The following is a 21,902-nucleotide window of genomic DNA, read 5'->3' on the forward strand; positions in this document are numbered from 1 at the left end:
TAAAATCTTAAATTTGGAAAAGACTTTAAAAAGTATCATCTAATCCTCATTTTATAAGTAAGGAAACTCAAGCACAGAGTTTAAATGTGTTTTGGTTGTGAAATGCAAGTCTTTTTTATTTTATTTTTTTAAATTTTTTGAGACAGAGTCTCACTTTGTTGCCCAGGCTAGAGTGAGTGCCGTGGCATCAGCCTAGCTCACAGCAACCTCAAACTCCTGGGCTCAAGCAATCCTACTGCCGAGTAGCTGGGACTACAGGCATGCGCCACCATGCCTGGCTAATTTTTTCTATATATATTAGTTGGCCAATTTCTTTCTTTTTATAGTAGAGACGGGGTCTTGCTCTTGCTCAGGCTGGTTGTGAACTCCTGACCTCGAGCAATCTGCCTGCCTCAGCCTCCCAGAGTGCTAGGATTACAGGCGTGAGCCACCGAGCCCGGCCGAAATACAAGTCTTTGTGAGTGTAATTAGGGCTTATATTGTTATGAGTGCAAGCCATGTTAACAATATTGAAGGATGGACTCCTGCTACAAAACATAAGATGTAAATTTCACACACTGTGAAATTGAAACAGGTATCTTTTAATGTTAGCAAAGATTTTTATATACCAAAGAGACCTGTTCAAATCAGCAAATGATCACTGTTTGTAATTAAAGAATTAACTTAGATTGTATTTATGTGTGAAATCTATCTAGTCTATTTCATAGTCTATTTATTTAAACTTGTCATGTGTATTTGGAGCCTGTTGTTTGGAGGAGAATTTGTGATTGGCCTTGATCAAATTTTTAACCTTTCAAAGTCTCGGTTTCTGCACCTGTAAAAAGATGATAATAATAACATCAAATCCATAGGGTCACTGAAAGCAGTGTCTGACACCTATTAAGCAATCAAGAAATATTCATTTTCGTTGCTGTTCCAAATGTCTACAATGCATCCATTCTTCTGGGAGTGACTCAGTTCACACGAAGTCAGCGTAGTGTTGCACTGCCAGGTCTGCTGCAAACTTAATAAGTGACCTTGAAAAGGTAGTTAAGGGTCCTCATTCAGCATCTGTGTCCAAAAGTTTTTCAGTTCAATGGCATTTTACATTTTCTAGAGACAAATTATATTGCTTAGGTATCGTCAGCACCAATGTGATTCAGTGACATTCTCACTCCTTGCAATGTGACATTTTATTTGCATAAACAGTAGGATGAACTAATTTCCCCACAAAACATGGAAAAGAAGTTTCACTCTAACTGTGCCTATAGGATGACAAACTATTTGGTCAATAAGCCTAGTAACTTGGGACAAATCAGTCAGGTCAGTTGTTTTGTCGTCCTGGACACAGTCTGTGTCTATGAAGTCTTTTAAAACCTTTCTTCATCTTTTATATTTTATTCTGTTTCTGCTCAATGTGAAGTCAACTTAGTATTTTTTTTTTTTTTGAGACAGAGTCTCGCTTTGTTGTCCAGGCTAGAGTGAGTGCCGTGGCGTCAGCCTAGCTCACAGCAACCTCAAACTCCTGGGCTCCAGCGATCCTTCTGCCTCAGCCTCCCAAGTAGCTGGGACTACAGGCATGCGCCACCATGCCCGGCTAATTTTTTATATACATATCAGTTGGCCAATTAATTTCTTTCTATTTATAGTAGAGATGGGGTCTCGCTCTTGCTCAGGCTGGTTTTTGAACTCCTGACCTTGAGCAATCCGCCCGCCTCGGCCTCCCAGAGAGCTAGGATTACAGGCGTGAGCCACCGCGCCCGGCCAACTTAGTATTTTTATAATGGTATTTCCTCCATTGAAAGTAATGTAGAATTTGTGTTTCTGGTTTAACATGAAAAATAATGTCTGAACAATCATTAATAATTAAATCTAGAGTGGTTTCAACTGAGATGATAACCACCTACCTATAAGATAGATCCTATTTAAGGTATTTACTTTGAATAGTTAGCAATGAATAGAAAGCTCCATTTTTAATCTCTTTCTTTCTTTTTTCTAGCTAGAGATAAATGGCTCCCTTCTGACCCTCAGATCATATCTGAAGGCCTTTATGCCATAGCTGTTGTGCTCAGCTTCTCTCGGATCGCGTACATCCTCCCTGCAAACGAGAGCTTTGGCCCCTTGCAGATTTCTCTGGGAAGGACTGTAAAGGACATATTCAAGTTCATGGTTCTCTTTATCATGGTGTTTCTTGCCTTTATGATTGGCATGTTCATACTTTATTCTTACTACCTTGGGGCTAAAGTAAATGCTGCTTTTACCACGTAAGTAAGACATCTTATTGAAAAGGTATGATAAAGAGAAATTCTAACAATTCTAGATGAAGCAAAGGAAAAAGTTCAATGATTATAATAAATATGTTTTTAAGAGCAGTAAAAAAAAAATCCATTAAAAAGTTAGTGCTTGTATGTGATTACATTTCTCTGAAGGCTCATCTCTGAGCTTAGTGAGTGTCTGACCACAGAATGGATCATAGTTTAGTAAAACCCTAGACAAAACTGGCCATTTTAGGAGAATGGGATAACAAATTTCTAATACTGGAGGTCTCTTATATTATGTATGACATTAAATTTAGTTTATCATTTTGTAGCCAGTCCTACTCTTTCAAAAAAGAAGCTTTTGTTTTAATGTATTCACTGATCAATACAGGGAGTTGAGTAAGAGGAAATTATTGCTGAATGTTTGACAGCCCACTAGAATGGTAATACCACTTCCTTCCTTTGGTCATACTGGTTTCTGCACTGAAGACTCAACTCCTCTGTGAAGTCTTCCTTGATTAAGCTTCCTTAGTCATTCATTGTCCCTTTAAGATTCCGTAACATGGAGACATCCAGATTGTGAGGGCCTTTCTCAGCCATTAGTGTTTGGTTGTCACAGAGGTAGGGCACTGTCTCTGTGTTGGAGTCCTTCCCAGTAGCGAGATCCATAAACCCTCTCCTTTTGTTCCCTATAATGAACAACTAGAAACAAACTACACATTTAATAAGTTCCCTGTTCACTAAAGTAGAATATCAAGTCCTTGCAGGCATCTAGATTGTTCTGAATTGAATTTTTAAAATAGTAAATATAGAACAGGTTTTAGAGGTGAAAGAGACTTAAAACTCATTTTATTGTAATGAAGAAAAAAATCTGTTTTAACCTAGTGGAGAAAGGACAGAATGATCCTACACCCAATGCCACCTTTGCTCCCTTCCTCCTTTTAACTCTTTGGTAATGCACTTTATACATTACATTTTCCTCACTGTTTTGTTTCGGAAATTGGCAACATGATGTGGTGGAAAGAACATAGGCTGAAAAGTCAGGCAAACCTGGATTTGAATGCATTCTCTGCTAGTTTCTAGCTGTGACCTTTGGTCAAATTAGTGAACATTTCTCAGTGTCAATTTCCTTATTTTTAAAATAAGCACAATAAGGTTTAAATAAGGTCGTTGTGAGGATTATGCAAGTGAAGTTATATAAAGCCTCTTGCCCACAGTAGGAGCTCAGAACTGCTAGTGTCCTTTCCTTTTTTTCTCTCATGCACACACATGCACTTCCATATAGATTGCAAGAGAAGTTAGTGGCAGGAAGGTTTGCCAAGGAGCAGGAGAATTTTGTGATACAGTTAAATAAATGGCAGGAACAAAGAGCTTATGGTTTTTCTTAGTCCCCTATCAGCGTCTGTGCTATAACATCATGCAATCAAATGTTCCATAATAAAGAGTAACTCTATAGGAATAGAAACCTTTCTATTCAACCCTCTCTCCCCAGGGTCTAGCAAAATTTCTAGAACATAATAAGTGCTCCATCAATATCTGTTGAATGAATAAATTAATAAACTAGCACTTAAATCTACAAATCTATAGAACTCATTGTTATTTAGAATCTGCTATAACAAATTTTAAAAAGTATTATTTCCATAAATCTTTCTCTGGAAAAAAGACTTATTTTGAACCTTTCTTTATAATGAAATTTTATCTATGTCATTGTTTAAGGATTATTTATTTGGTTCACCGATCAATGATTACAACTTGGTTATATGACAAAACCAGCCAAATACGTGTTGCCAAAGGTCACTTAAAGCAGCGGTCCTCAACCTTTTTGGCACCAGGGACTGGTTTCATGGAAGACAATTTTTCCACAGAATGGGGGACGGAGAGTGGTTTGGGGATGATTCAAGCGCATTACATTTATTGTGCACTTTATTTCTATTGTTATTACATTGTCACTTGCCACTCACTGATAGAGTTTTGAGAGGAGTCTACAAGCAATTGATTTACTATGGTCTCTGTGCAGTCAAACCTGTCTGCTAATGATAATCTGCATTTGCAGCCGCTCCCCAGCGCTAGCGTCACCTCCTCAGCTCCACCTCAGATCACCTGGCGTTAGAATCTCGTAAGGAACACGCAACCTAGATCCGTCACACATGCAAGTTTGCAGTAGGGTTCAAGCTCCTATAAGAATCCAATGCCACAGCTGATCTAACAGGAGGCAGAGCTCAGGCAGTGATGTGAGCTGTAAATACAGATGAGGCTTCGCTCTGGCTCTGCTGCGACTCCATTCCTGCTGTGCGGGCAGGTTCTTAACAGGCCACGTACTGTGCAGGTGCTGGGGAGGGGAGAGCTGGGACTGCAGATTTAAAGGACAAAAGTAGATAATTAGTCTGATGAGAGCCTAAGTGCTAATTGTTGTGATAGAAGAATCAGGAAGTAGAGTATATAAATTAAAGGGAAAGAATAGGAGTCTTTCATTTCTAGTTAAGTGTTATTTCTAGGTAGGTAATATATTCTTGTGACAAAAATTCCAATAGAGAGAGAGGTGTCTATAGGGAAAAACCTGTCCTCCTCTCCACCTTGGCCTAGTCTCATAGTTCTCCTTAGTTCCCAGAGGCTGTGGTTTCTTTCTTTCGTTCTTTTTTCTTCCTAGAGGTGGGTCTCACTCTGTCGCCCAGGCTGGAGTGCAGTGGTACTATCATAGCTCACTGCAGTTCAAACTCCTAGACTCAAGTTGTCCTCCGCTTCAGCCTCCTGAGTAGCTGGGACTACAGGCATATGCATCCACACTGGCTAATTTTTTTAATTTTTTTCAGAAATGGGTATTTTTGTGTTGACCAGGCTGGTCTCAAACTCTTGGCCTCAAGCAATCCTACCACCTCTGCCTCCCAAGTTCCTAGAGGCAATGATTTCTTTAGGATACTTCCAGAGATATGTTTTACATAAATAAGAATATAAGTATTTGTATACCCTTCTTTTTTATTCAAGTAATGGAATATTTCACACTTGCTATATGTTATTTTTCACTTAATATAATATCTTGGATATAATGTTATATAAACACATGAAGATCAATTTGTCTCATTTTCCCCCAATGTGTGCGTAGCATTCCATTGTATGGATGTAGCAGAATTATTTAGCCTGCCCTCTATTGATGGATATTTAGATTATTTTCAGTCTTTCCTACTGCAAATGATGCTACAAGGAATACGTTTGCATATACTTTTTTTGAAGTAATATATAATTTTAATTCCAACCTCGTTATACTTCAGAAAACCAGATTTAAACTTCTAAACCACCTGCAAAATCAAACCCCAAATTTCCATCCTTCTAGGAGAAGGGAATGGGCATTGTGACATGACTTCAGCTTTCTCTTGCCGAGTTCAGGGAATTTTCACTTGAGGATAACTTAGAAAAGCTAGACATTGGCACCATTTAATCACCAGTTCCTGAAAACCTGGGAGAATAATTTCTGTTACATATTCATAGCAAAATAATTCTATTCTGGGAGTATTTTATGATGGCATTTTACATCTTTACAGTAGTCAGACCCTAACTTGTTTTTACTTTTGACTTTTTAATACTGAAAACTGTCAATTTACTTACTTTGTACCTTATTTTTTCAACAGTGTAGAAGAAAGTTTCAAGACTTTATTTTGGTCAATATTTGGGTTGTCCGAAGTGACTTCTGTTGTGCTCAAATATGATCACAAATTCATAGAGAATATTGGATACGTTCTTTATGGAATATACAATGTAACTATGGTGGTCGTTTTACTCAACATGCTAATTGCTATGATTAATAGCTCATATCAAGAAATTGAGGTAAACCTGTCTTCTATCCATGGTGTCTATGCTTGTCATCCCATTCTGATAACATGCTATGTCTGCTTCTGTAGGCTAGGCTGGAGTTCCAGCTATGTGGCAAAGAGGCTTATATCCAAGCAGAGAGAGCCTGGACCTTTCCCTGTGTTTGCCACCTGGTTAGGTAGTCACACACTTTCTAGTGTCTCCTAGGAGCACCACAGGGGTGACCCTGAATTTACTACCACTGTGCCTTCTCTCAGGGTACATTTCAGAAGTTTTGAAATTAGTAGCTAGAAAAAGTATTGGCCCTAGGGAAATTATTCTCTCCTTGGTTAGCCAGCCAACCCTTCTTCCCAGTAGAAGAATTACAAGACACTTGGCAGAGACTGACGATGTTCTTTATCCATTCAGAATATTTAGTATTCTTTTGATTTGGGATTAGGCTTGGTTTGGGACCCTTCTTCACCATTGTAGGTATGTTCTCCAGTTTAGTGTTCAGTATTTTTTTAGTGCTTTGCTGTTTGTTAACTCCACCGAGTCTCTGTGTGTTTTAGAAGCTCATAATACCTGTTCTCAAAGCAGAAGTCAGATCCTCTGTAAATAAAAACTCTGGTCCTCTGAACTCCTGCTTGGGGGTGTGATAATGGGCATCTGGGCCGTGTGAACTGCGTGGGCCAGCTTCCTCCACCCATGGGCCCCTCCAGTTCATTTCTACTGTCCACTTAGGGTGGTTATACCTATTACCATGGGCAGCACTGAGGATAGAAGGATATGTGAGACAGATGTAAGCTACTGAGGCACTTTCGTGACATTTGGGGATATTTGGCAGACACATAAACTCCATAAAGCAATTCATCTGAGTACCATTTTTTTCCTTTGCCCTTGAAGTATAATATGCAGTGTTTACAACCTGACTTGGATGGGTCTAGGTGAGGAGGGAGGGTGGGTGCAGAGTGGGGAACTGTTTTTGAACATGCATAAATGGCTGCGGTAGGAGATGGAGGGAGGAATTAACCTTTCTATTCTTCCTGGCCTCTGAGTTTTTCTTGTCTTTTTGCTTTGTTTTGGATGATAGACGGGAAACTCTGGTTAAATTTCAGTGAGTACAGACAGAGGCATAAAGAAGAGAAAATATTTAAAAAATGAGTATCTTTTTATTTGTAAAATAAGAATATTATATAGACCTGTTGAGATTATATGTAGGTAAATGTGTATAAGTCACCTATTTCAAAAACATAATTTAGGTTCATTGTAAGAACCTGTGGGTATCAGTTACTAGAATGTTTAGTTTCTAAAATTAGTTATTTCTTTTTTGTTTTTGTGACACAGGATGACAGTGACGTAGAATGGAAGTTTGCTCGTTCAAAACTTTGGTTATCCTATTTTGATGATGGCAAAACATTACCTCCACCCTTCAGTCTAGTTCCTAGTCCAAAATCGTTTGTTTATTTCATCATGCGAATTATTAACTTTCCCAAATGCAGAAGGAGAAGGCTTCAGAAGGATATAGAAATGGGAATGGGTAACTCAAAGTCCAGGGTAGGTATCAAAAACTTACCAAGACCTTAAAATAAATGTTTGTCTCTTTCTCCTTGTCTTTTGATGTTTGTTCAATAACTTTTATATGTGAACTTAGAAGATGTTGGAAGTAACTGTCCATTCCATAGTCTTTCATAGACTAATACCTAGTATCCTCATAACATTTTGAGAAATCACTTAGTCTATGCCCTGCTTTGGATGAGAACCTCATGTAAACTACCAGATTAAAAACAAACAAAAAACGTCTTTAACTTGTTCAAAGTTACCAAAAAGGGTGTTAGAAAACACTTTGTTTTTGTGTGTTCTGTGCTTCTCATCTGTTATACTGAAGTCAAATAGTTTTAACCTCCAATTTCCTCTTGGTATATGTATAGTTCACCACCACCATATTCTCCTTTTTTTGTAGAAACCTTTTACTGAACTAAATGATTTTTTTTCCTTTAGTGTCATAAAATAGATACAGGCCTAAAAGCATCCTCAAATAACTATAAATACAGCTTTATAAATAAGCAAGAGTGGTTTGCCCTTGAGTTGTCCCAGTTGAGTCATACTTTAATTTTAACAAAGAAGATAATTTTCATGATGGCGCTTCATTATCGTGAACTTAATTTTCAGAGATAGAATTGGTATAGGAGACAGAAGGATATAGGCAAACCTCAAATACCAAGGAACGAGGCAGGTAGGAGCAAATGTGTGGGGCTAAAATATAATTTTGGGGTAGAGCCTGGTGCCACATGCCTGTAGTCCTAGGTACTTGGGTGGCTGAAGTGGAAGGATCACCTGAGCCCAGGAGTTCAAGGCTGCAGCAAGCTGTGATTCCACCACTGCTCTTCAGCATGGACAAGAGAAAGACCCTGTCTCTTAAAAAAAAATTATATATATAAAATATATATAATATATAATTTTTGCCTAAAATTGTGAAAATGGTCTCTAGCTGTAATATCCTAGAAGCCCAGAGGATATCAATGTTATCTCCATAAAGAATAGGCCTTCCTGAGCAAAGGCAGATATTTTTCTCAGTTGAAGCTAGGGAAAAAACAGGATTAAAGCTAATTTGTTGCTTTTTAAGATAGATATGAGTTTTCAAGATTTGTAATACTCTAGAATTTTATTGTTTAAGAAAGCGGCCTTTTAAATCTTTTTTTTTCTTTGATCTGGATTGGGGCTTTACAGGCTAGTAGGTTACAAGGCAGTGACTGGCTGTGACAGCCCATGATTTAAGATAATACCTCATATGTATGCAGTCGGAAGCAGTGCAGTGTAAGGAAGAGAGCTTTGGTGTTAAACCTGGATTTACATTCCGATACCCATGACTTATGAGCAAGTAACATGGATAAATCACTTCACCACTCTGATCCTTAATCGTCTCACCTGAAAGAGAACTTTTTAGGGTTATTATGAGGATTATATGAGAAAACACAAAGTTCCAGCCTCAACAAGTATCAGTACCCTCTCTCATTCACACTTTACAAAGTGCTTTACTGCACATTGGAACCTCATGCAATGCTGAGAGGTACATATCATCATTATTCCCACTTAATAGAACAGACAGCTGAAACCATTCAAATAACTCACTTATGCAAGATCACAGAAGCTAGCCACTGCAGGGGTGAGTGTGGTGGAGTTCAAGTTTGCTGGCATCAGAGGCCCAGCTGTCTCTGCTGAGTGCAGCCTTGATTGACTTCCTCCCCACAAGCCATACCTTCAGCTGCAGGATAACTGGGCAGCTCCTGCTGCGGAAATTGACTTTGTTTTTGAAGAAGCTGTGTTCTTCTGTGGATTTATTAACTGAGGCTTTATTACTAAAAAGGAGGTCTCTCCAGTGTGGGCACTCACAGCCCTCGCACTTCATGGAACACACCTTGAAGTTTTCTTTGTGAAGAAACAGGTTTCACTAGCTTAGTTCCTGATACTGTGGTAATGTAGAAGGGGAAATGCTAAAAATCAGCCTCTTGGGTGGAGGCTACCTGGACCTCTCTAAAGGAAACGTGCGAGGGAAGCTTTCCATTTAGGCTGTCCGCTCCTGCCTGTATGGCGCCCCTGACAGGAAAGACTGGCTTTTCTCAGAAAGCCTGGAAACAGAAGGAACACCAAGCTCTGACCTCTCAGGAGGCGTGCCTCTTGGCTTCCCAGGCTTCCCACATCTGGTGAAAACTGCCATTTTGATTTCATCTTTTAAATTGTACAGAGAGCTGTTTAAATCTCTTTAATACTATCCATCAATACTCTGTGTATATTGAATGTAGTAGAAATTCGGAGAAATCCTATTTTTCCTTTTTAGAAGACAGGAAGAAGCCTCCAGAAACCTTTCCAGCTAACTTAACACAACTAACCTCAGCCAACAGGCAAATACTGACCCCCAGTGGCACATAGGAGAATTAACTTTGTTAGCCACGGTTTTCTCCTGGCACAATTTTAAGAGAACAAAGTTAGGAGGTTCCTTGCCTATCAGTGCCGCTTGCTTCCTCCCTAGCATCCCACACCTTCCTGAGTTATAAGAGTGGGAAGTCGGGTTTTTTTGGACAAGGGGCCCTGCCTTTGCATCACACTTTATAGGTGGCAGCTTACCCAGAGATAAGATGTCATATACATGAAGAGTAGACAGTACCTGTGTGCTCTGCTTACTTTTTCTTCTTACCCACTCAAAAGCCAAACCTAAAAAGAAAAAGAGAGAAAAAGGCCGGCACGGTGGCTCACGCCTGTAATCCTAGCACTCTGGGAGGCCAACGTGGGAGGATTGCTCGAGGTCAGGAGTTCAAAACCAGCCTGAGCAAGAGTGAGACCCTGTCTCTACTATAAATAGAAAGAAATTAATTGGCCAACTAATATATATAGAAAAAAATAGCCGAGCATGGTGGCACATGCCTGTAGTCCCAGCTACTCGGGAGGCTGAGGCAGCAGGATTGCTTGAGCCCAGGACTTTGAGGTTGCTGTGAGCTAGGCTGACACCATAGCACTCACTGTAGCCTGGGCAACAAAGCGAGACTCTGTCTCAAAAAAAAGAGAAAAGAAATGAAAATGAAAATTCTTTAGTGCAATTCTCTCCAAAGTTGTAAACTGGGCTCAGTATAAGGCCAAGTTCCTTTGGAAGGTGTGTTATTTTGGCTAATACTGTAGGGCTACAGAATACCAGATGGTACCAGCTGGACCTATAGTGTGTTTCTGTTCAAGTCTAGTAGAACTTAGGCTTGTGATCAGATTGAACTGCTTCATGGAACTTTGCCTTTTAGAGGCAATGAATACATTTTGATAAACTCCACAAAGTCCCGAGGAAAAATGATTTAGTATGAGCCAATTTTTTAACATATATTTTCAATTAAACATTTCTACAATAGTAGTACATCTTGCCAACATTTTAATAAATGTAAACATATTGCTCACCTTAATTTTACCTTTGGGAATATATCAAATGGCTTCTAAAACTCAGCTTGGACAAAATGTTCCTCAGAAATGTTGACCCCAAATAAATTATCAAGGAGAATAAAGTGGATTATATTTTTTTATTCCAAATGAATGTATTCTGATTTACTAGGTTAATTGTATTTTTTCCTAGTTAAACCTCTTCACTCAGTCTAACTCAAGAGTTTTTGAATCACACAGTTTTAACAGCATTCTCAATCAGCCAACACGTTATCAGGTAAGCATTCATTAGTCGTATCTCTTGATCTGTCTGTGGTTCCGTGTGTGTGTGTGTGCGCGTATGTGTGTATAGTGAGTAGAATTATACTCTTTAGATGTACTATCAGAATAGTACAGAACAGAGGAAATGAGAAAATAGTATGGTAGTGGGAGGGGCCTTTAGAACAGACTCCAAGCCCGCCCCCCCCTTTTTTTTAGCTGAGTGAGAAGAGTTTCTTTTGCAATATTGAAAATAAAGTGTTGCTACCATTTCCAAAAAACACTTAAGGTATACTTTAAGCTGGAGAAAACAGTGAGAAATACAGTGTATATGAGAATGAATAATGCTCTCGCAGTAGGAAAACCTGGTACATCTCCCTAGGTTTTTCTTTAAAGTGATCGCTTTTTAAATGGCTTGTTAGGCTATCCTGTTTCATCAGCACTACTTTAAAATATCTTTTGCATTTTGATATTGGATGTGATAGTTGAACACTATTCTCTAACTCAAAAGAGATTAAATTTCTTTACTTTTCATCTGGTTGGTCATTTTGAACATCAAATCTTTAAATTTCTCATGTATATAAGGTCACAGATATGAGGATCAAGAAATGTATAACAGGCCGGGTGCGGTGGCTCACGCCTGTAATCCTAGCACTCTGGGAGGCCGAGGCGGGCGGATTGCTCGAGGTCAGGAGTTCGAAACCAGCCTGAGCAAGAGTGAGACCCCGTCTCTACTATAAACAGAAAGAAATTAATTGGCCAACTAATATATATATAGAAAAAATTAGCCAGGCATGGTGGCGCATGCCTGTAGTCCCAGCTACTCGGGAGGCTGAGGCAGGAGGATTGCTTGAGCCCAGGAGTTTGAGGTTGCTATGAGCTAGGCTGACGCCACGGCACTCACTCTAGCCTGGGCAACAAAGTGAGACCCTGTCTCAAAAGAAAAAAAAAAAAGAAATGTATAATGTATTGGTGATGTCAATTAATAGGTATAGTCCTCTTCTTTATACAGTTTTCTTAAGAGCAGGAAATTCTGCACAACTGCTTGGCACACTGATTGTCAAAGCCTTGCTTTTAAACTTGTGTTTATGTTACATTATATGGTTGTGCTTTATTTATTCATTCTTCTATTGATGGACATAGATATATTGCCAATATTTAGCTATTATAAACAATACTGCAATAAGTAATCTTGTATACATAACATTTCAAACATGTAAATGTATAGGATTTTCTGGTTAAAGTATATGTACATTTTAATTTTTTAGCTGTTATCAAACTGGTATCGATGGAGCTTGTACCAATTTACATTCTTACAATAAATGTATGACAGTGCCCGTTTCATCCTCACTTTGCCAATAATGTGTTACCAAAGGTTTTTATCTTAGCCAAATAAGTGAAAATGATTTTGCTTTGCATTTCCTTATCATGAATGAACTTGACCTTCATTTTATGTGTAATGTTCTGTATACTTATGACTCAATATATATTTGCTTTTCTTGATGGGTTTTTGTTATCAATTAAGATGAATTTTTTATATTTTAAGAATATCAGCTTTTGATAGGAACTGAGAATTTTTCACCAGTTTGTTGTGTGTCTTTTAAATATTTAAACTGTTTTTCCCCCATCCACAGCTTTTTTATTTTTGTTTAGTTAGCTTTACAAATTTTTCATGGCATCAGGTTTTGTGTACTATTTAGAAAGATCTTCCCCTATGTGAGATAATTTAGTAATTTTTAACCCATATTTCTTTAGTACTTTTACTTTTCATATGAAAACATTTTATTCATATAGAATAAAACATCCAAATATATATTTTTTTCAGATAATTTCACAGCTGGGTGTGTTGAATAACCTATTGATTTGAAATGCCACTTTTATCATTTGCTAAATTCCTATTTATATTTAAACTTATTTCTAAGCTTTCCATTCTGTTCCATTGATCTAACTATTCATGCTATAGAACTACATTATTTTAATTATTGTAGTTTAAAACAAAAGTCAAGCAAATGACGATGTCAAACAAAAAACCAAATTCTGCCAAAATATTTAAAGAGGTTTATTCTGAGCCAGTGAGTGACCATGGCCTAGAGAAGGACAAATGCAAGGGTTTCTTTTAAAAGAGCACTAATCCTACGGCCATACCACCCTGAACGCGCCAGATTTCGTCTGATCTCGGAAAAGAGCACTAATCCCATTCATGAGAGCTCCACCATCATGACTTAATCACCTTCTAATACCATCACCTTGGGGGTTAAGATTTTAACACATGAATTTGGGGTGGACAAAACATTCAGTCCACGACAATGAATGATAACAATTGTTTAGTTGTTATGGATTTTTGTTTCATAAAGTGTGATTATGATAGATAAAACTTACCTTTAAAAAATTCCAGAGCATAGTCTGCTAAATGAGGATTTTCCTTCAGAGTGTAACCCCTGGGATACACTAATTCTAATAGTGCTATCACAACTCTGAACATTTTTAGAACATCTTTAAAGAATTACTTTTATAATTAGTTCATCAGACACAAAAGAATTTCATTACTTTCTAGTTACTGAACTCAGCTAATTATTCATATTAAGAAGACATAATGCCATGCCTTTGCATTTTTTCAAAAATAGTTGTATCCAGCTTCAAAAAAAAACATACCCTTCACCAACAGGATCATCACCTTATGTGTTTTACATCCAAATGAAGGTTTCTCCTCCAAAACAATTTCTTCAAAGACAAAGACTCAAATGTGCCCCAATGGGGCAGCAGAGGAAGAGGTTCAAAAATGCTCTGATCAGTGGCAGTATTTATTCTAAAATTCATTATTAATAGCATGCTGAGATAATTCTTTTTGTGCAAAGAATTGTCTTAAAAACTGAGGGTGTTTTTTTCTTATTTGATCTTAGTCAAAAGGCAGAGAAGCAATAGGGGTAGTTTTTCTCAAGGACATAAAGACTTGGAAGGATGGCTATGATTGAATTCTGCTAATTTTAACAATGTTTTATTGAAAACATGTATTAGTTTGGTTATGTAACGTTAAAAGTACACAAACTAAGCTATGTGAATAAATAGAAATTTATTATAAGAGTCCACAGAAGCTATGCTGTTAAGTTCTTAAGACTTATTCTCTTTGTTGCCTCTTGTTGGCAGCCAACTATTAAGCTGGCTTCATTAAGCTGGCTTCGCCTTGGGAACACCTTTGTCCCAGATAGTGCTGGATGGTCTTTGGACCAGGTGGTGGTCTCTGGTCCAATCCATGAGGGCTATCATTACAGGCTTGGTTTTACTGGAAGCATTCGGGAATTTTTCTCTGAAGGGGGCAAAACGACACATTCACATTGAGTTCCACTCAATGATCTTCCGGGCACATTCAAGATAACCCCTGTTAATGCGTGGTCTTAGGTTATATGGATACAAAGATACAGTCATTCCTTCAGGGATCTCTCCACTGGAGTAGATGGCAGTGTTGAGTGAGGAGGAAGCAAGCATTCACCCATCACTGCAGTATGGCTATGTGGAATAGCTATGCCTACATATGAAATAGAAATAAATATAAATGAAATGAAATATAAATAAGTGGTATGGGAACCCAGAGGAACCCAAAAGAGGGGATATTTAAAAGTCAATCAAGTAGGAAAAACAGAAAATTTATTTTCTGTTGCCCCAAAGAGCAGAACTTAGACCAGTGGTTAGAAGGTACAGTGAAGCAGGTTGAGGCTCAGTGCAAAGGAGTTGTTTTCTAACAGCCGCAATCGTCCAAAAATGGATTAGACCGGCTGTCTGGACAAAGTAGCAGGCTCCCAATCACAGGTGTTTACACCAAGGCTATCTATTACATAGATTTACTTGTTATCGAGCTTTATAAAAACAGTTTCATACTTTGCGAAGTCTTCTGCAACTGGCATTTTTCATTCAACATTATGCTTCTAAGATTCATCCACACTGTTGTGTGTGGCTGGGGTTCATTAATTTTATTAATGAACATAGTGACATTAATTTTAATAAAATTAATGAACACAGTGACATTATATTGTGTAACATACCGTGAATTGTCTGTTTTCCTATTGATATTCGTTTAGATTGTTTCCAGGTTTTTTGCTATTTTAGATAGAGCTACTATAAACATTGTTGTCTCTTCCTTCACATGTGCATAGTTTCTCTAGGCTCTATACCAAGGAGTGCACTTTCTGGGAGAAAGGGTATGTAAATGTTCAACTTTAAAAGATAATACTGGCCAGGTGTAGTGGCTCTCCAGCTACTAGGGAGACTGAGGTGGGAGGATAGCCTTGAGCCCAGGAGTTCAGGCCAGCCTCCCAACATAGTTGAGACCCTATCTCTAAACAAAATTTTAAAATAACAATGTAAAAAGTAAAAAAAATAATAATGCCAAATTGTTTTCAAAATTGTCTGTTTATACTCATGCCAGTAAAGTATAAAAGTCCCCATTGATTCATATCCTTTCCAATACTTGGCATTATCAGATTTATTAATTTTTCCATTTGTCAGATAGAAAATTGTATCTCCTTTACTAATAATTTGTATTTCCCCCAAAAAGGAGTTTCAGATTATTTAATAAGCTTGTTGACCATCACATCTCCATCTCTCTGAAACACTTGTTTGTATTTTGCCCATTTTTAAATTAGGTTATTTGAGTTTTTCTTATTGATTGAAGTTCCTTATATATTTAGATTCGAATTATTTGTCAGGTATAAGTATTACCAGTATTTTCTCAAAGTCTGTGGCTTACCTTTTCACTTTTGTTATGGTATCTTTATGTGGAAGTTTTAAATTGTAATGAAGTTGAATTTATTAATCTTTTCTATTATTATTAAAATCCTTTATCTTATTTTTTTAAAAAAATCCAGCTCTACCCTGAATTTATAAATATGTTCTCCTATACTTTTTTTTTTAGAGGATTCAAAAGCTTTGTCTTTCTCATTAAAAATGCACATGAAATTAATGTTTCTGTTCATGGTATGAAGTAGGGCTCCAATTTAATTTTTTCCATATGTATAAGCAATTATCCTGTGAGAGCATTTATTGAGATTGAAAAATAGTCACAATATATATTGCTATGAGAGGAAAACACATAATATAACAGAATATATGGTATTCAGAAAACATAAAATATAATACATAATTAGTATATATATAAAATTTAAAGAAAAGATATTCGAAGAGCATACACCAGAATAACAGTTGTGATTATCTTTGGATGGTGGAATTATCAATGATTTTGTTTATTTCTTTTGTTCTTCTCTGTATTTTCCAAATTTCTTCTACAGAGCATATATTCATATATTTTTCTAAATAGTGAGAAAGAAGGTAGTGTCTATAGGTGATAATATAGGGTCATTGCACCTTAATAAGAAACCATTAGTTGAAAGAGAAACTATGAATTGAAATCTTCCAACTTAACTTTTTTTAAAAGCTTCTTTCATTTCTGAGGCCAAAGGGAGGAAAACATAGTGTTTGTGGATCATGCATTAAGTCTCAGTAGAAGGTGAGAAGGGGTTAAGCTGAAACCCTAATAATTCTTTTATAAATAGTTACATAAAATTCATTTCCCCTGAGTTGTTTGTTTTACAGGTATGTAAGGCTCTTTGGAAAATAGGATCCAGGGCACTTATGTGTATCATTGGTGATCTAATCTTTTTGTTTTGCCCAACAGCAGATAATGAAAAGACTTATAAAGCGGTATGTTTTGAAAGCACAAGTAGACAAAGAAAATGATGAAGTTAATGAAGGTAAGCATCTCCAATTTGAGAAACATCCTATTATAACTTAATGAACCTGGAAAACTTCATATTGAAGCATACTTTAAAAATACAATCCCAGGTTACAGTTTGGTTTCTTCCAAGATTGACGGGAGAATCTTGTGTTTCATTTCTAAAACTTCATCTTTTTAAAGAAACAACTGTTAAAAAATGTTGATCAGAGGCAATTTGTCTCCACTCAGAGTACCCTAACTGATTCTTAGAATGCAAAGACTGCTATCTTTCTAGGAGTTTTTAAAATCCTTACATAAAATATTCAGTAAAATAGTCTGTTTTTAGTGAGTTCAAATTAGTGCTAACATTTTTCCAGTGATGTAGGTTAAACAGTGACTCAAATAGAATTCACATGTCTGTAGAAAAACCTCTATTTTGTTGTCCAGAAACAAATTTCTAACCCAATTTTTTTGTCTAGTGTTTCTCTTTTGAATTTCACTTTTCTCCTTGGCTCCTGACTTAAGCATGCTTCTTTTTTTAAGGCATATCTGAGACAGCGCATCTGTCTAGACTATAAAAAGTTTTTAGCAAAGCATAGGCCCAGAGTTGGAAAGAAATCAACCTGGTAGAAATAAATTGCCCTAAAAATGGAAACTATACCTTCCAACACCAATGAGGTGCCACTAGATCTACCTGTACTGATAAGGGAAGAAAAGGCTAAACTTAGTAAAATTGTTGAGGGCTTGGAAGCCATCACTTAATGGGAATCCCTTGCAAATCTGAGTTAATCCAGTGGTATGTGTATGCAGGAAAGAAATCTGTGAATGTGTGATTGAGAACCAGCAAAAATCCAATCATAGTGACCTAGAAATAGTCTCAGCAAGACAGGATTGGAGTGAAGTTTAGAAAGCAGAAATCTGATCAGTTGTACCATAATCTCCCTTGGGTGTGGGGGAAAACTAAGTGGGAGGAATTGTATGGCCATAACAACATCAAAAACAAGGAACATTTTCTAAGCCCTTGCACAAAAAAGGAAAATTAATGAGAATTTGATGTTTTAAATAAAGTTCTTATTAAGAAAGTAGATCCTATAGCTCAACCTCCTCATTCAAGAAATGAGAAAACGAATGTCCAGAGAGGTTGAGTGATTTGTGTTCCCTGAACTGACAAACTGAATACAACACGTAGGGTGCAGTTGCCCCATGACTCAGGAACAAGGAAGGTGGGATATGGTAGCAGGAGGTGAAAGGGTGTCCACAACGGTACTGAATGGTGGTCCACAGTGGTTATGAATAATGTGGGAACCCATTTCTTCCACCAAAGACTGGCCTCGGGATTTCAAATTAGATCGTTTTACTCCCTTTATATTGCCATATGCCAAAGCACCTTTTTTTGTTGTTGCCACAAAAGGAATCCATAAATGTTTTTTGTGCATTTTTGAGGAAGAGTTAGAATTACTTAAAGTGAAAAGGTTCTGACTTTTATATAATAGAAGAACATTGAAATTATACTTTAAAGCATCATGAAGACACAAGGAAATGTCATCAAAGGTGTGTTTTATATGCTATTCTATTATTAAAAGGTAAGTCAAAGTACTAATGATTTGAAGAATCATTTCTTAGATTCAAGATTAATTTCTGCCCCCACTTTCACTTTTCAAGGTCAGTGGCTTAACTTACATTATAGTCATTTGCAAGAGAATCCAGTTTTTAATTGTAGTCTACATATGCTCAAAATACTGCCAAGCTGAATTACGGGAGCTTCTTGTCACTTCCTTATGCATGGATCTTCTGTGCCAGGCAAATGAATTTCTGTTCCTCCACTCCAAGTTCATTACCATTGCCTTTCCTAATAAACGCTCCTGCTCTTTTTCCTTCCCTTCCCTTACTTCAAATATGACTTAAAATTTATTTCTTCTATGTATTGCCTGTTAAATAGATTGATTCATTTTTAATAAAGCTTAAAGCTTTGCTATCCTAGCAATGGGAGATAGTTGATGTAGGTGTCAACCCTTATGCATGAGGGAAACAAAGGGACACCCTTGTATTTAGAAAGGAGATCAGGTAACAGAGAATCACCCCATGTTAAAAGTTGGGTAAGCCAAAGGATAACACTTTAAGCTGAGTTTTACTGTTAAAAAACGTAAGTGGACTATTTTTATACTTTTTGCAAAGGTCAATATATCTTTAAAGACAGATGTTTCTTAAACACTTTAAAGGGAAAAAAATTGAAATAGCTACCTTGGAGACTTTATGAAGCAAATATATTCATATTATATGAATTTCATTCTTTGTTCTTTTCTAAATCCAAAGAGCAAATTACCAATTATATATTTTTTAATACAAATACTATAGGTGAATTAAAAGAAATCAAGCAAGATATCTCCAGCCTTCGTTATGAACTTTTGGAGGACAAGAGCCAAGCAACTGAAGAATTAGCCATTCTTATTCATAAACTTAGTGAGAAACTCAATCCCAGCATGCTGAGATGTGAATGACGCAGCAACCTGGAATTATGGCTTTGACTATAGCACAAATGTGGGCAATAATATTTCTAAGTGTGAAATACTTGAAAAACTATGGTGTACATTTTTAGTATTAACTACCTTTATCATGTGAATCTTTAAAAGTTAGGTCTTAATGATTTTACTGTTTTATCATGAAAAAGCATTTTATTTCTCTGCCTTGACATTATAAACAATGACATACCATTGTATTTAAAGGCCCAATATTACTACATTACTGACATTTTTATCCATTTTAGAGTAAACTCTACATCTTTGCACTACCTGTTTGCCCCCAAGAGACTGCCAGCTTCTTGGGGACTGGGACCACGTCTTATTCATCTTTGTGTCTCCAGCATCTAGTACAGTGCCTGGTACATAGTAGGTGCTCAATAAATGTTGAAACCAACCGAACTGCCAACAAAATACAAATAAAAATAAAAGGTTATCATTATGTAGCATACCTTCCCTTGTCCAAGTGCTGAAGAGATTTTTTTAAAAATAGAAACTGAAGAAATTTTCAACCAGCTATGAGTTGGTGAGATTTTCTTAGAATTTTAGGTGTCACTGATAATCTTAGATCTATTGAGCCCTGAATGAAGAATTTAACAATGAAATGGGTTAATAGAAAATATGATTACATTACATATTTAAGTTTCATAGAATTGTCCAAAATAATGCATTAAAGATTTTTCTAAAATATATACCGTTTGCTTTCTGTCTTAGACTTTCATTTATTGTTTTTCAGTAATGTGAATTATTTTAAAGGTGGGGCTATGCAGGGTTGTTATTTTGTTATACCCTTCTAATTTCTGCCTCTGATGCTTTAATGCTAAATAAGATATCTTGCCCATTAGCTCCATTCTGAGTTTTGGAGGGTCTGCTTGTAGTAAGAAATAGGAAAGGACCATGACTGTGTATGTACCTGGAAAGACATGGCCAAGCATTGCCAGGTGTGTTTCATTTCCTTTTGAGACATTTTTTGCCATCATCGCTTACGATGATTGACATCTTTTTTCTTATCAGAGGATTTCAGTTCCACTTTGTATACAAAATAGATTATGATCTATCTGTATTTACCTTAGTACATAACTCATCTGAATACCGGTAATATCCACAATGCCTCATGACTTTACAGGAAAGAGGATACAGGCCAATAAGTCCCCTGGTCTTGTCACAGACTATACAACACTCAAAGCACTTTTTAACCAGCTGAATTTAAATCTCTCATAGAGTTATCTTTAGCATCTTGAGTCCCTTCAGTCAGTTTCCATCAAGTTTTACAGGAATGCAAATTGTGACCATAGCTCAAGGAGTTTTATAGGTCCTTAAAACCAGTTAAATACATGATATTTTAAAATCATGACTATCACACAGGAAGGTTTTGTAGACATGAAGACAAAAATGAACACTAAATGGAACTACATAAAGCTCTTTAAAGATTATTTCTTAATTTCTACTTTTTTGGGAGTTAAAACAAATTAAGAGAAAAACTTTATACATTTTTTGCTATCATTATAGACTATTGCATTAACTTTTGTGCTATGCTAATATGTGTCTTAAACATTTTTCAAACTTTATGTACTTTTATGTCATGCCTTAGAACTGAATAAAATATTGAATTTTTCAATTGTTATATATTGATATACATTGTATTAAAATAGTAAATATATGGAGTTTTTATAATAGATGATAGTTTTTAGTTTTATGGTATGGTCTAGGATTTCAGGTGTGGAAGTTTTTGCTTATACCTAGGGAACAGGGTATTTACTAATTTTCCTGTTTGGGGTTGGAAAAATGTTGAATGAAAAAGTGGCAGATGCAGCCAGCTGGGGACATTCAGCCAAGGATCCTTGGAATCTGGTGATCAGAGAGGTATGAAGATAAAGCTCATGCCCATGGCATTTGCATCATGTGTGCACATTCTTTCTATGTTTTCTTTGTTTGTGTGTGTGTTTTTTTTTTTTTTTGGTCTGTGCCTCTCACTACTATAGCACTCTTAACAGGTTATTTTTTTTTATTTACTATGCTTATATAAAACTAATATAGTTTTATTAGTTCATCTTTTTATTTATTTAATTTTTTTAAGATAGGATCTCTCACCCTGTTGACTGGGCTAGAGTGCGATGGCATCATCATAGCTCACTGCAACCTCAGATTCCTGGGCTCAAGGGATCTTCCTGCCTCAGCTTCTTGAGTAGTTGGAACTATAGGTGGGTGCCGTTATGCCTGACTAATTTTTCTTTGGTTTTGTTTTTTCGTTTTTGTTTGTTTTTTTTGCTGTTGATATCTTTGATGCCCTGCCCAGATCTCCTCTACTGGGCCAGTGCACCCATCTCCCAGGTACTCCTGTGCAGTTCCCAGCTAATCACTTTCCCCAGAGAATTGCCTTCAGCAGAACGAAAGCAGCCTTGCCCTGGATGTTATGCCTCACCCTCCCCATGGCTGACAGGGATGGGGGCCAAAAAAGGCTGGCCCCTGTCTCAAGGTGGGGTCAAC

At 36.9% G+C, this 21,902-nt stretch overlaps 1 protein-coding gene across 3 annotated transcripts in view; it reads left to right on the forward strand.

Annotated features, from left to right (window-relative positions):
• Nucleotides 1–21,007, forward strand: part of TRPC3 (transient receptor potential cation channel subfamily C member 3) — a 63,842-nt gene extending 42,835 nt beyond the window's left edge. The window contains exons 7-12 of one of the 3 annotated variants that reach the window (XM_012784198.2): nucleotides 1,979–2,243; nucleotides 5,861–6,056; nucleotides 7,368–7,577; nucleotides 11,131–11,214; nucleotides 16,861–16,936; nucleotides 19,255–21,007. In XM_012784198.2, the coding sequence (XP_012639652.1) occupies nucleotides 1,979–2,243; nucleotides 5,861–6,056; nucleotides 7,368–7,577; nucleotides 11,131–11,214; nucleotides 16,861–16,936; nucleotides 19,255–19,397 (974 nt within the window). In that variant the 3' untranslated portion in view covers nucleotides 19,398–21,007. The remainder of the gene's footprint in view (nucleotides 1–1,978; nucleotides 2,244–5,860; nucleotides 6,057–7,367; nucleotides 7,578–11,130; nucleotides 11,215–16,860; nucleotides 16,937–19,254) is intronic. The other 2 variants (XM_012784199.2, XM_012784200.2) reach the window with 2 other exon arrangements.
• The last annotated feature ends 895 nt before the right edge of the window (nucleotides 21,008–21,902 follow it).

The sequence above is a fragment of the Microcebus murinus genome, chromosome 15 (assembly GCF_040939455.1).
Source record: "Microcebus murinus isolate Inina chromosome 15, M.murinus_Inina_mat1.0, whole genome shotgun sequence".
NCBI classification, from domain to species: domain Eukaryota; kingdom Metazoa; phylum Chordata; class Mammalia; order Primates; family Cheirogaleidae; genus Microcebus; species Microcebus murinus.